General features: G+C 32.4%; 1 protein-coding gene across 1 annotated transcript in view; it reads left to right on the forward strand.

Annotated features, from left to right (window-relative positions):
• The window catches only part of Cfap47 (cilia and flagella associated protein 47), a 424,564-nt gene that overhangs the window by 61,884 nt on the left and 347,210 nt on the right, over positions 1 to 15,470 (forward strand). The window contains exons 19-20 of the mRNA XM_048796386.1: positions 1,088 to 1,232; positions 4,355 to 4,449. Of these exons, the coding sequence (XP_048652343.1) occupies positions 1,088 to 1,232; positions 4,355 to 4,449 (240 nt within the window). The remainder of the gene's footprint in view (positions 1 to 1,087; positions 1,233 to 4,354; positions 4,450 to 15,470) is intronic.

The raw sequence follows: 15,470 nt of genomic DNA on the forward strand, positions 1-15,470 counted from the left end.
AGAGAGAGAGAGAGAGAGAGATATCAAATTTTCATTATCCATTTTGGACTTTATAAATTTTATATGTAGAATTTTACATGGGCTAACACTTTAATTTAAGTGACTAGTAGTCAGTTGAGCTTAATTTAGTATTCTCCACAATATTGCAATACTCCTGCCTTAATTTCCTTTTAATGTTCTATGTAATTCTTTTGCTAAAGAACTGTAGGGAGAATTTTGCCATAGGGAGAATTTTGTGATGTGGGTTCATGCTTGGTATATGAGCTGAAGTTCAGATATATTGGATAAACATTCTTTATATATTTAAGGTAGGTATTAGGTGCTAAAGATACAAAAATGAATCAGGCTCTTCAGCAGGAGATTCAGGTAATGTAAACAGACTATGTGATCTCACAATATAAGTCAATATAAGGAACAGAAGTGATCATGTGCACAATGTGCTTAATTGTGGTTTATCTAACTGGGGTTTGATCACTATATAACATTTTATTAGGCAATTAATAGTTAGGGAAGGACCTTTCTAGCAGAAGAGGTACCACAAGACACAGAAAGGTGAAGCATCAGGTGCTGGTTAGAAATGACAAGTCATGTAGCTTGCTGAAATATTAAGTGCTAAGGTGAGAGTGGAGCTAGTTGAGGCTGTGACATGAGGCAGGAAAGGTCAGGAGGAGTTTTATGACCTTGCTAATGAGCTCGTATGTTGTCCTGTAGTTGGTGGGGGACCATAAGATTTTAAGACAGGCAGTGAAATGATCAGTCTCTCAATTAGTTTAATAGTGGCTTAGTTATAGAGAGAAGAATTTGAGAAAGTTAAAATCTGGAAACTAAATGAAAAGTGACAAGTTACTCATTTCATCCAGTTAAAATGAGGGTAAGAGGTGAGGAAGGATACAGAATTAATGGAACGTGGTAATTGATTATATATAGGAGATGGGAAGAGGAAATGACTAATTTTTGTAGAGTTCTCCTTTGATGTTATTTTCTTTGATAAACATAAAAACCTAATTTTGAGTAAACATAATTTGAGTATATATTTTTCATAAGCCATTGCTATGTTTTCTAATGATTGTTTCTTTTTAAATTTTAGAATGTATTTAATTTCAGTGGCACTTATATTGGTGCTACCCAAATTATTCCCTTTGTAATAAAAAACAAAGGTATAACACGTGCCATAGTGGACTTTGATTTTAAAAACTTTCCAGATTTTTCAATGGATTTTAAGGACAAATCAGGTATGCATTTTGTGCCATAATTGTATTATTGTAAAGCAAAATTATTCTAAATAGCCCTGAAGTGAAATTGTTAAAATTTTAAATCAGGGGCAGTTATTTCACATATATTTTTAATGACTCAATGCGTGCTTTTCTTATACTCTGACTCATCATTATTGTATTTCTAGAAATGTATCAATTTGAATTGTAGAACCTTTGGTGACACATGATATAACCTTACTTATTAGTTGTCATAATACAGTAATTTAAGTATTACATGTAAGTATATACTATAAATGAAAATAAAATTATCAGTTTTTATTTTTGGTAGTTCTGGGGATTGAACCTAGGTCCTTGAGCATGCTAGGCAAATACTCTACCACTAAGCTATATCCCCAGCCTTTAATTGTTAGTGTTAAATGCTCAAGAATTTTAAGTAAATGTCTCTGGAGAGTTCTCTCTGTAGGTTTATTCATGTAATAGGTCTCTTTATATTAAATTTGATTTAAACAAAATATGCATTTTTATAAGTGCAATTCATCTGTTTACTCCAGGAGTTGACAAACTAAGGCCTATGGGCCATGTCTGGTCTAACACCTGTTTTTGTAAAGTTTTATTAGAACACAGACACACTCATTTGTATATTTTTAATGGCTGCCTTTATGTTATAATGGCAGTTGAATAGTTGTGATAGAAAACATATGTCTTATAAAATCTAAAATATTTACCGTCTGGGCTCCTACAGAAAGTTTCCTCACCATTGGTTGAGTCATTTCTTCTTCAATGAATATTGATTGAATCCCAATTACAGGCTACATACTAGACTTTGAGTCTGCGAAGATAAGTGAGACATCTTAAATGTCCTTAAGAAGTGAACAATAAGTTTGTGCCAGAATCTCAGAAGTAAACAGATGACTCACTCAGAGGATTTAACTGAAAAGAATTTAATAAAGGAATTATCTACTGAGGTTTGGGCAGGATTAAAAGAAACCAACAAGGGAAGGTAGCTGCTGCCACCTCTAGGCTTGAAGGAGCAAGAATAAAGCAGATATTATTACAGTCTAGTGGAAGGTCAAACTGTAAGAGGAGCCAATCCCAAAGTGGTATAGTTATAAAGAAATGAAGTCATTGCCAGACCTCCAACTAAGGCAGTGTTGATGTGGGAGCATAGATATTTGATCTTTCTTTCACCCTCCTACCCTGTGATATTTTGCTGGTCCATGATGAAACCCAACCAGGGGCAGAAGACAAGGTAGTACATAAGTAACAATTAACTATTTACAATAAAATTTATTCTTAAAATGTCCTAAAATTTTAATCATTATAAATATTTTAATAGGTCAATTCTCTTCTTTTACCACTTATTGATTTTCAAAATGATCACTTTAGGATTGATTATTCAATAGAGTGATTTATGGGAAAGGAAATGTTGTGATATATTTGGGTATGACCTCACCTTGTCTTTCCAGTCATCTCTCCCATTACAGTAAGCATAGGCTGTCTCTGCTAGAGCCATGTTGTATTATTACATATTTTCTTTCACTGAGCTTCCCTTCTAGGATGATTTCATTCTCTTTCTGCTCCTCAAAATGCCACCTTCTGTTATAAACTAGTTTCAACCTCTTAAGTCCTGTGAATTATTAGTCCCCTCTGCACCGTAAACCAGTTGGTAAAAATCAAATTTTTTAAGCATTGATCCATAGGACATTGTGTAAGTTTTGTTATAGCAATAACTGAATTCTGTCTGGTATCAAAGGGAGCTGTGTACATGTTAATACATGTATCTACTAGATGGTAAGCTCTATGAAGTTAAAGAGCACACTTAAATTTTTGTTTTATTCTGGAGTTGTCCAATATGATGCTATGGGTTTAATACTCAATCAGGAAGTATTTATTGAAGCAAGCTTGAATTATTATATTTTATAAGCTGTATGTTTATGTATACTCCAAATTGACTTGTGAATATTGATTTAAATCATCCATTTAATAGTTTCTATTTTCTAGATACACATCTATTCTAGATGGTTATTCTTTGCTATATAATATTTGTATTTTTACTACACTACAAATAATATAGTGATTTTATTCATTTGTTTGTTAAATGGTTTTCCCATCATGCCAAGGGTGTATGAAATTGAATGGGAACAATAGAATGAAATAAGTTATTAAATTTTATTTCCAGATAGGAACAATCGAAATTTGTAGGATTTTTAAAGTTAATCGGAAAACTTTAGGAAGAAAATAGGATTTTTATAATTGTTTAGATGAGAAGTTCCACTGCAACTTTCATTTAATCATTCAGGAATTTATTTAAGTGTTTATCATTTTTTTTATCTTGAAGTTTTCATTAGTGTGGTACAATTGTTTCTGTATCATTACCTAATGATTTTGTTCCTAGAATCATTCCATTTTTTTAAAGAATTTTTCTTGTTATTTATATTATTTTAATTGACCTTTCTGAGATCTATTTCATAGCAGAATGATCATAGTTAACAATAATTTCAGGCTGGGGTTGTGGCTTAGCGGCAGAGCACTCGCCTAGCATGTGTGAGGTTTGATCCTCAGCATCACATAAAAATAAATACATAAAGGTATAAAAAAACAATAATGTATATTTCAAAGTAGCTGAGAATAAATTTCAAATGTCTCATCACAAAGAAGAATGAGTAAATGAGGTGATGGATATATGGATCTTGCCCTTTATTCCTTTCCGTATTTATTTTTGAATATGACTGTATTTCGTGAATTTTGGAGAGCTTTTAAATGAATTTATTGTCTCTGATTTTCTGACTGAATGAATGTTGCAAGTTTGGATATCAGTTTTGCTGATTAGAATCTTAGTATTAAGAACCATCTTTACCTAGCAACTTCATGTAGCCCTTCCCAGTTATGTCAATACTTGCTTTGCTTTTTTGATTGTTATGAATATATTCATAAGATTTTTCTAATTTCACAGTTTTCTATTAAATAATGCTCTTTAGATATGTATCTGGCTGTATTGGGGATGTGGCTCAGTGGTAGAGTGCTTGCTTGGCATGTATGAGGCCCTAGGATGGATCCCTAGCATGAGTTAAAAAAAAAAAAAAAACAACTAATATATATCTGGGTGCTATATTTTATATGTACTTTTTCCTGTCTTATAGGAGAAGTCCCAAGCCCTGCAGTTCCTGGTATATATTCCTTGGAGATAGAGGAAAACACATCTTTGGAATGTGGCATAGCATTTTCTCCCAAAGAAGTAAGTTCAGCTTTCCACTACTCAAGAGTAGTAGAATTACAGATAATTCTAGCCAAAAACCTATCAAAGATCATCCAAGTTCTGTGTATAGTGTGTCTTTTTCTGGCTAGTCAGCATGCCTAGGTGTACTCTTGAATTCAGTAAAATTATTACTAGCAGTATCTAGTATGCTTACAGTCTCTCTCAAAAGGAATAGAGGACACATGCAGGGACTCTATGATTGTATGATCTTTTGCTATGCTCTCTGGAAAATTCAAGATATGACGTGTTGTGCAGGAGAGGAAAAGTTTAAGCTTATCAAAGAAATCACTTATACTCAAGCCACTTGTGCTTTACACTTATGGTTGAATGGTGTATGCTTAGTGCTTTACAATCATTACCTGAAATTAATAAAGACATGTTGTAAACACTTAAGAGGGGTTGCTATAATATTTGTTTTATATTGTCCCCTTGGTGTTTAGTGATTTTCAAAAAATAAACTAAATTAAAGAAAAACCTGAAAGGAAGTGATACCACTGGTTAAGTTTCAGGAGTGAGCTCTGGTATGCTTTTGCTTCAGAGGTTCTAAAATAAAAATGCCAAGGAGACAGTTTCTCTCTATACATACTGTGAAATGGTATGCTGCTGCATCATTCCAAATAAGAATCAAACTTCTGTATGACACAATCAGAATGTAAGATGTATACGTACAACTGTTAAACAAATATTCCACAAATTGATGCTTTATGACCTGAAAGTGAAAATAGCATTGAGTAAGTCAAAGTAATAAAAATCACTATCTTTAATGTTGCATTTTTTTACTAATGTAATTTTTTACTCAGATTGAAATGTTATTTTAGGAACAATGATAGCTACTATTGAGCTCTCAGGAAGAAAAAGTAAAGAACTTATGGACAAGTTCAGGTGATTAAATTTTGTCATTCTTAAGTATGGTACATTAATTGGGATAAGTTTTGTGGGTTTGTGCACCTATGATTCACATGGGGTGATATTGTCCTCAAGATCCATTCTTCTGTTTATTCCAATTTTGGACAAGAACAGTGAAAGAGGTGGCAAAGGCTGTTTTTCCAACATCAAAACAAATGAAAATTCTTTTATATCCAACATTAAGTGTACTCAGATGTATCCTAAACTATTCATTTTCCTTGGGTTTAGTATAAAGTAATTATTTGTCCTGATTCCTGAGTAGTGATATTTAGGTAGGTACAGTTTAGCAAGATTGCCAAGAAAGGACAGAACATCTTTGACTTAAAAAAAATCATCCCAAGGATGTTTTCCTTCAGCCTAATTTAGGCTAAGAAGTATTATCAAATGGAAATATTATTATTTAGATTTTTCTTCTATTTTTTCAGTGAAGGATATTTTGGTACGTTAAATGTTGTCAAATTATTTCAATATTTGTTAAATTAGGCAAAATCTCATTTGTCTATCTAATTCAGACAAAAAGCATAATTAACAAAAGTAATATGGAGAGCTTCAGAGGATATTTATCTTTTTAATTTTATATTCTTCTAATATCTTATAAAAGCTACTTTCTCTCTCATATATCTTAAAGTTTATTACCCCATTTAAATGGGGAATTCATTAGAGTAGAAAGAAAAATAAACAAAATTCTAAATTTTAATAATAATGACTACTGGCAATATTTTGTTTTGTCTCTTGTATTTATCTCGTATCAGATTCTGTATTCTCCTGTTTTGTTGAGGAGTCTTGCTTCCATCCCCAGATATTTGTTTTTATTTTGTTTCCCTTTGGGTGTCTTTGTCTGGTTTTGGTATTAGGGCAATATTGACTCTTTATAATGAGTTGGAAAGTGGTTTCAGATCTTTCATTTTTATCATAATATGTAAGGGATTTGATTAACTCTTCCTGAAATTAGTTTATTTCATCATTGAAGTCATCTTGTCCTGGCCTTTTCTTTGTCGGATTTTCAAAAATTATTAATTCAATATGTTGTCAATTCTATTAGCCTGTTATAGGTCTATTCAAAATATCTATTTCTTCTTGAGATATTTTACGTAAGTAATTTCTTGGCATGCAGGTATTCATTGTGTTGTTCTTTTTTATTTACCTAAATAGTTAATAATGTCATTTCTTTCATTCCTGATTTTACGAATTTAAGTCATTTCTTTTTATCTTGGTCAACCTACTTTAAGTTTTATGAATTTTGTTAATATTTTCAAGATCCAACTTTTGGTATTGATTTTCTGTATTTTTTGTTTTATTAATTTTTATCTTTTATTATTTATTTTCTTTTATTTGCTTTGGACTTGATTTGCTCTTATGTTTTCTTATATTTAAGGGTAGAATGTTAGGGCATTGACTAGAGATCCTTCTCATTTTTTTATATAGGCTTAGTGCTATATATTTCCCTCTAAGCACTGCTTTACATTTAGCTCAAGAGTTTTAATATATTGTGTTTTCATTTTTATTCATCAAAATCTCCTATGTAATTTATTTTGAACTCATTGATTATTTAGGTGTAGTTAATTTCCACTTACCTATGAATTTATCATTTCATTTTGTTACTCCTAATATAATCCTATTATAGTTAAAAGGCATATTGTTACATTTAAGTTAAATTGATTTTGGGTTGTTTTATTACACTCTGTAGGTTAATTATGTTAAACTTAAAACTATAGGAGTTAGAAATGATTACATGTGATGTGTTATCTGTATGATGGTGCATGTCTGTGTGTGTAATCACAGAAGGAATAAATTGCTTAAAATAATTAATTTTAATAATTAAAGTTTATTAAAAATAATCTTTGTAGGATGATTTTCAAATATATATTGTTATAATTTTGATTTAACATCCCTAAATTAAAGAAAACAAAGTAATTTTGTGACATTTAAAATTTTTGAAAAATTAAGATACGTCATTCTGCACAATGCTTGCATCTTGCATGTTCATAGAAGCATTCACACACAAACACACTTTTCAATAAGGAAGAAATGAATCTTACCTTCTGTACAGTAATTTAATCCATATTTTTAAAAGTATGTTAAGGATTTGTTCTTAATAAGTCTATATCGTGAGTTTACATTTTCATATAATAGAAATGTATCTAAAAATGTTTTACTTAAGAATCACAGAAAATTTAAAAAATCCGTAATTCAGTTTAAATGTCTTACATGATTTTGTGGGTAAATGCATATGCAATATGATATTTTGACTCTGACTCACTGTTTAACACAGTCAACAATTAAATACTTAGAAATCTATTTATTAGTGTTTAGATTGTGGCTCTTCCAGGATTCTAGAAATTGATTATACAATTATATTTAGATGTGTGTGTGTGTGTGTGTGTGTGTATATATATATATATATATAATTTCTGTGCAGTTATATACTTTGCTTAATATTTTGAATCATTCTAAATTGAAAGGGAAATTTTCTCATTGTACTGGAGTGTAATTTAGTACAGCAATGAAAAGAACATGTAAAATACTGCAGAGACAGCACACCCTATGAGAATTTACTTTATGAATTAGTGCCAGCAAGGCAAGATTGATTTTCTGAGTTCCAGTCATTTCAGATGCCCTTTACTCTGTTTAAAGTTAGGTATAAGTTGTTTGTCTTTGTGTGAGTATATGTGAAAATGTAAATAGCCAATGGGTGCTCTTTTGGTGAACCATATAATAGGAAAATGTGAAATCAGCCAGAAGAGTTGATTTATTTCTAGTTGTAACCCTTTTCAACACTGCACCAGATTTGAGCACAATCAAAAGTACTGTTGGTAAATAGCCTAACATTACATCTCTAAACCCTAGAAAAGGAAGAACAAATCAACATCAAAAGCAGTAAGAAGACAGGAAATAATTAAAATCAGAGCTGAAATCAATGGAATTGAAGGAAAACAAAAAAATCCAAAAAATTAACAAATACTGTGACCAGCGTGGCCAATCTAGCAGGTTCTGGCGAGGGGTGGAGGGGGATAAGAAAAATAAGAACTCACACGCGTTCAGATGTTTTTGAAGATAAAGCTGGGGTTGGATGGAGTGCTACTCTCTGATGGAGAAGCAGGCCTAAAGAGTTTTGGCAACAATCTTTATATATGTCTCTTCATCAGGTTAAAGACTATTCAAGCATTATTCTTTGTACTCAGAAAGTTACAGGGCTAGAAACATTATAAAGCTTTTCTGCAGTTACATTCTACAGTTGCAATATGCAATGTTGGGAGCTTTGTGTAGCTCTCAAGAAAGTCCATTGTTTAATGTTACTGTTAGGCGGGCAGTTTCAGGAGTAGCAGAGCTAGTGAAACATTATGGTTGTCTAGCAAGAAAGTTCCTTTATTCCCAGGAGGTATGTGCCTGGGATCAAGGTCAAGACTGATAAGACTCTAGCACAGAGCATCCTAGTGGAGAGCATTACCACAGCAGTGAGGCATCTGCACCTTTGCACAGAAACATTCCTAGGCACCACGCATGCCACAGCCATGAGGTCATCAGAGACCTCAATTAATTCTTTGAAAAAAAATAAATAAAATTGATAAACCCTTAGCCAAGATAACAGAGAAAGATAAAACTCAAATTACTAAAATATTTGATAGATAAGGAAATATCATGGGGCTGGGGTTGTGGCTCAGTGGTAGAGTGCTCTCAATTAGTATGCATGAAGCACTAGGTTCGATTTTCAATACCACATAAATATAAAATAAAAATATTATGTCTACCTAATGCTAAAAAATATTTTTTAAAAAGGAAATACTACAATGGACACTACTGAAATATAAACAATAGAAATTATTTTGAAAATTCATACTCTAATAAAATAGAAAATTTTGAAGACATTGACAAGTTTCTAGAGACGTGATCTACCCATATTGAATCAGGAGGACATTGAATATTTAAACAGATTAGTTTCAAGCAATGTAATTAAAGAAGCCATCAAAAGCCTACCAACAAAGAAAACCTCAGTACCAGATGGATTCTCAGACAAGTTCTATCAGACCTTCAAAGAAGAATTAACACAAATCCTCCTCAAATTATTCCAAGAAATAGAAAAGGAGGGAAGCCTTCCAAACTCATTCTATGAAGCTAGCATCACTCTGATCTGAAAATCAGACACATCAATGAAAGAAAACATCAGACTAATACCTCTAATGAATATAGATGCAAAAATTTTTAATAAAATACGGGTAAATCACATATAAATACATTAAAAAGTTACTGCACCATGGTCAAGTGGGGTTCATCCCAGGGATGCAAGGTTGGTTCAACATATAGAAATCAATAAAGGTAATTCAATACATCAATAGACTTAAACACAAGAATCACATGATTATCTCAATAGGTGCAGAAAAAGCATTAGACAAAATAGAGCTCCATTCATACTCAAAACACTACAAAAAACTAGGGATAGTAGGAACATAACTCAACATCATAAAAGCTATATATGCTAAACCGAAGGCTAACATCATTCTAAATGGGAAAAAATGAAAGCATTCCTCTAAAAAACTAGAACAACACAGTGATACCCTCTTTTCCCACTTCTATTCAAATAGTTCTAGAAACTCTAGCTAGAGCAACTAGACAAAGAAAGAAATCAAAGGGATACGAGTAGGAAAAGAACTCAAACTATCCCTATTTGTGGATGACAGGATTCTATATTTAGAAGCCCCAAAAAACTTCACCAAAAAGCTTTTAGAACTCATAAATGAATTCAGCAAATTAACAGGATATAAAATTAACACCTGTAAATAATTACATTCCTATACATCAGTGATGAATCAACTGAAAGAGATTCACAATATACTCAAAAAAATAAAATATTTGGGAATCAATCTAACAAAAGAGGTGAAAGACCTCTACAATGAAAACTATAGAAGACTAAAGAAAGAAATTAAAAAAAAATTTAGAAGATGGAAAGTTGTCCCATGTTCTTGCATAGGCAGAATTTATATTGTCAAAATGGTCCTACCACCAAAAGCATTACAGATTTAATGCAGTTCCTATTAAGGTTCTGATGATGATCTTCACAGAAATATAAAAGGTAACCATGAATTTCATTTGGGGGCTGAGGTTGTGGCTCAGTGGTAGGGCACTCATCTGGCACTTGTGAGGCACTGTGTTCAATACTCAGCACCACAGAAAAATAAATAAAATTAAAGATATATAATAAAAATTAATTTGGAAGAATAAGAAGCCCAGAATAGGTAAAGCAATCCTGAGCAAGAGAAGTGAAGAAGGAGGCATTACAATACCAAAAAACTTTAAATTATACTACAGAGATATAGTAACAAAAATGGTATGGTATTGGCATCAAAACAAACACATAGACCAATGGAACAGAATAGAAGATAGACAAACACACATAAATAAAGTTATCTCATACTAGATAAGGGTGCCATAAACATACATTGAAGAAAAGATAGCCCCTTCAACAAATGGTGCTAGGAAAACTGGAAATCTGTATATAATAGAATAAAATTAAAACCCTCTCTCTCACCCTGCAAAAAAATCAACTCAAAGTGGATCAAGTGCCTATGCATTAGATAAAAGACTCTGCACTTACTAGAAGAAAAGTAGGCCCAAATCTGTCATGTTGGCTTAGAGATCTAATTCCTCAGCAAGACTCCTAAAATTCAAGAAGTAAAATCAAGAATCAGTAAATGGGATGATATCAAACTAAAAAACTTCTTCACTGCAAAGGAAACAAAGAAAGTGAAGAGAGAGCCTACAGAATATGAGAAAATCTTTGCCACTTGGACCTCAGAGCATTAATCTCCAGGATATATAAAAAACTCAAAAAACTTAGCACCAAATAAAACCCCAAATAACCCAATCAATAAATGGGTAAAGTAACTGAACAGGCACTTCACAGAAGAAAATATACAAATAGTCAACAAATATATGAAAAAAAGGTTCAACATCACTAACAATTAGAGAAATGCAAATTAAAACTACACTGAGAGGCTGGGGTTGTGGCTCATCAGTAGAGCACTTGCCTAGCATGTGGGAGGCACTGGCTTCCATCCTCAGCACCACATAAAAATAAATAAATAAAAGGTTTTGTGTCCAACTACAACTATATACACACATACTATACTGATGTGGCCATATCAATATTTATAGCAGCTCAATTCACCAAAGCTAAGCTATGGAACCAGCCTAGGTGACCTTCAACTGATGAATGGATAAAAAAAAATGTAGTACATACACACAATGGAATATTGTTCAGCTATAAAGAAAAATGAAACATTGGCATTTGCTGGTAAATGGATCAAACTGGAGACTATTATGCTAAGTGAAATAAACCAATTCCAAAAAAGCAAAGGCCAGATGTTCTCTCTGATATGTGGATTCGGACTCACAATAGGTTGTGGGGAGGTAGGAGTGGAGTTTCACTGATTGGACAGGGGGAATGGGGGGAAGGGGGAGGGTATTAGAATGAAGAAAACAGTAGAATGAATCGGACGTAACTTTCCTATGTTCATATGTGAAAACATGACCAGTATAAATCTACATCATGTACAACCACAAGTATGGGAAATTATACTCCATGTATGTATGATATGTCAAAATATATTCTACTGTCATATAACTAAAAAGAGCAAATAAAAATTTAAAAAATATTGGTGGTCAATTGCCATTATATTTGACATTGATTGGACTGGTGTCTTTACTGTCACTCAAGCTCCCCCTTTCCTTATGGGTGACTCACATGTCTACTCATCCTGTATGTACAGTTGTATATGTATATGTTAGCTACTAGCTACATGTAGATATTTAAAGTTTAATTTGATTAAAATTAACTGACTTTTAAGAAGTAGTTTATTCCTCACAATTGTCTCATTTCAATTTCTCATTATCCACATGTGACTTTTGTATAGTGCAGAACATTTTCATTACTACAGAAAATGACATTGGACAACAGTGATATAGATCATTCCATATTATTATCCTAAGTTTTCCTGCTACTATGTGGCAGCACTGTGCCATAGGCTGGTTAATCTTCAGTGGCTCATTTGTTCTAAGGTCTCAACTCTGCTGTTCTATATTTGCCCTGAAGTTTTGGAATATTAGGTAGAATTGTTTGCCCCTCTTTTTTCTACCAACATTTGTCAGCCCTTTAAGGATTTGCAAACCTTTGGTTGATCTTTTATAATTGTTATTCTGAAAGTAGTGCCTCAAAGATATAAAGGCAGGACATTTGATAACTGCTCTGTTTTGATTCATAAGCAGTTTTTTCTATCAACCCTGGTTTCAGTGATACCACTGGTTATGGGTAACAAGTCCTCCTTCCCCATATGTTGAAGTTTGAACATTAAAGAAGCATGCTGAGGCAAGCATATAAAGCAAGGTTTATTTACGGATTTACCCATCTTTACTGACTGCCTGTCTAATTCTGGCTTCATCAGGACTAAAATTTGTCCTTTGTTAGAATATCCTTTTTCAATTTGAGGTATTCCTGTCTTTGAATAACAACATCTGGGAAAGCACTTAGAACAACATGCAAACTTTCCAAGTTTTTCTTCTTTGGATACTGTGGTGGTTTTGTTGTGGTAAGTCTAATGTTCTTTTCCCTCTATAAATCACTTCATTTTGGTATCCACAGTGTGGGAAGGAGAGGTGAGGTATTTCCTGGAACCAATACCCCATGGATACTGAAGGATGACTGTAAATAATGTTAAAACATATATAATACAAAATATTGATTTATATTAATAACAAATTAAGAAAAAGGCAGATGGACCAAAAGATGAAAAATAGATATCAGACATAAGATGTAACTAGTTACTGGAAGAATAAATAATAAGAAATTCCAGAAAAATAAGATTAAAAAAAGAACTTTATTGTATTTTTCTTTGTGTGTAAAATATCAAAGCAGGTTGTATTTGTACATGAAATACTACATCTTTATGCAATTTTCTCTTTGACGTCTGCTTGCTGGTGCTACTGCAGAAATAGATTATTGTGGGAATGAGTTGCTTGCTTTGTTTTGTCAAAGAAATGAAACAGCCATTAAAATAACACATGCTGCAGTATTTTATGCTTCTATAATTCTGTTATGAGAACAGACTGTTTACATAAGATTCTGTGACAGGAGATGGAATTAGTAGCTAAAGTTAAATAAAAACAAAATGAAAACCCAAGTGTTTTCCATTGTAGGGCATTACAAATGAGTACAACCAAAATATAACTTTTATATTATTTAACTCTTCATTTTATTTGAAACTTTTCTGATTGTCAGCATGAACTTTATAAGTAGAGCACAGAACTAAATGTATGTACCTCTGAAGCCCATCATTGTTGTCTTAATTTTGAAGGCTTTTGGTAGGTCATAGGACTATTATTTTTACTTCTTCACGTTCAAAATATTCACATTCTTGCCATTTTCCACTGCTTATCTCTAGAAACTTAGCAAGGAAACACAGGGCAAGATTGTGTGTGTGTGTGTGTGTGTGTGTGTGTGTAGTATTTAGGGTTTTCTACATATGGGATCATATCATTGAAAAGAGAGACAATTTTACTTTTTCCTTTCTGACAGATTCCTTTCATTTCTTTTTCTTGCTAAGAAATAATTGTGCTGCTGTGTAAGTACTGCATGCTAACCAGTCGCACCACTGGAATGCTGAATATTTTCTTTGATATAAGGAGGCTGATTAATAGTGGGAGCAGGAGCATGGGAGGAATAGAGAACTCTAGATAGGGCAGAGGGGTTGAAGGGGAAGCGAGGGGGTAATTAATGATGGTGAAATATTGATGATCATTACTATCCAAAGTACATGTATGAAGACATGAATTGGTGTGAATATACTATGTATACAACTATAGAGATATGAAAAATTGTGCTCTATATTAATAATAATTATAATGCATTCTTCTGTCATATATAAATTAAAAAATTTACATAAAAAAATAAATAATTGTTCTGGCTTGAACTTGCAGTACTCTGTTTAGAAGAAGTGGCAAATGGTAAAAACTCTAAAGACTTTGGACAAAACTCTGAGACCCATTAAATAAATTCAGTAAAGTTGCAGGATGCAAAGCCTATTAAAATTAGTTGTGTTTTTATTCACTATCAAGGAACCATCGAAAATGAAATTAAGAAACAATACCAGCCAGGGTCCGTGGCACATGCCTATAATTCCAGCAGTTCAGGAGGCTGAGGCAGGAGGGTCGCGAGTTCAAAGCCAGCCCCAGCAAAGGCAAGGCTCTAAGCAAGTCAGTGAGACACTGTCTCTAAATAAAATACAAAATAGGGCTGAGGATGTGGCTCAGTAGTTGAGTGCCCCTGAGATGAATCCCTAGTACTGATAAATAAAGAAATAAATAAAAATAAAAAATAAACAATACCATTTGCAGTAGTATAAAAAAGAACCTAATCCTTAGGAATTGACTTAACCAAGGAAATGAAATATAACTACAAAATATTGATGAAAGAAATTAGAGGAAATGCAAATATTGAAAGATATCCTGTGTCCACAGAAGACCTGAGCCTCATGTTAACTATACATATGTGACTTTCTAATAAAAAGGAAAACTATTTTCCAAAGTTACTATAAATTTTTTATTCCTGTCAGCAATGAATGGATGTACTAAGTGTTCACATCTTTACCAGCACTTAGTATTGTTACTTTTGTTTAATCAATTTGATAGATGGGAGATGATATTTCTTGTGATTTCAATTTGTATTTATTTTCCTAATGTCTAATGATGTTACATCTTTTAAAAATGTTTTTTTATTAATGTATTATAGTCATACATAATATAAATTTTGATACAATCATTTTGATATTATTATATCATAATATCATTTTTATATTATTTTTAATTTTGATATAATCATACATGCATGCAATATAATTTGTTCCATTTCAGTCCTGAGTAATTCCTCTTTACCCTACCACCTGCCGCCCCCTTCCTTTTGCTATTCTGGTCTTCCTTGTATTTAATATTTTTTCAATCAGTGCTTCATAGATACAAATAAAGTGAAATTCACTGTGATATATTCATATATGTACATAGCATCATTTGGTCAATTTCATTTTACATTTCCTTCCCTTTTCCTGTCC

This window comes from Marmota marmota, unplaced genomic scaffold, assembly GCF_001458135.2.
Source record: "Marmota marmota marmota unplaced genomic scaffold, marMar, whole genome shotgun sequence".
Taxonomy (NCBI): Eukaryota; Metazoa; Chordata; class Mammalia; order Rodentia; family Sciuridae; genus Marmota; species Marmota marmota.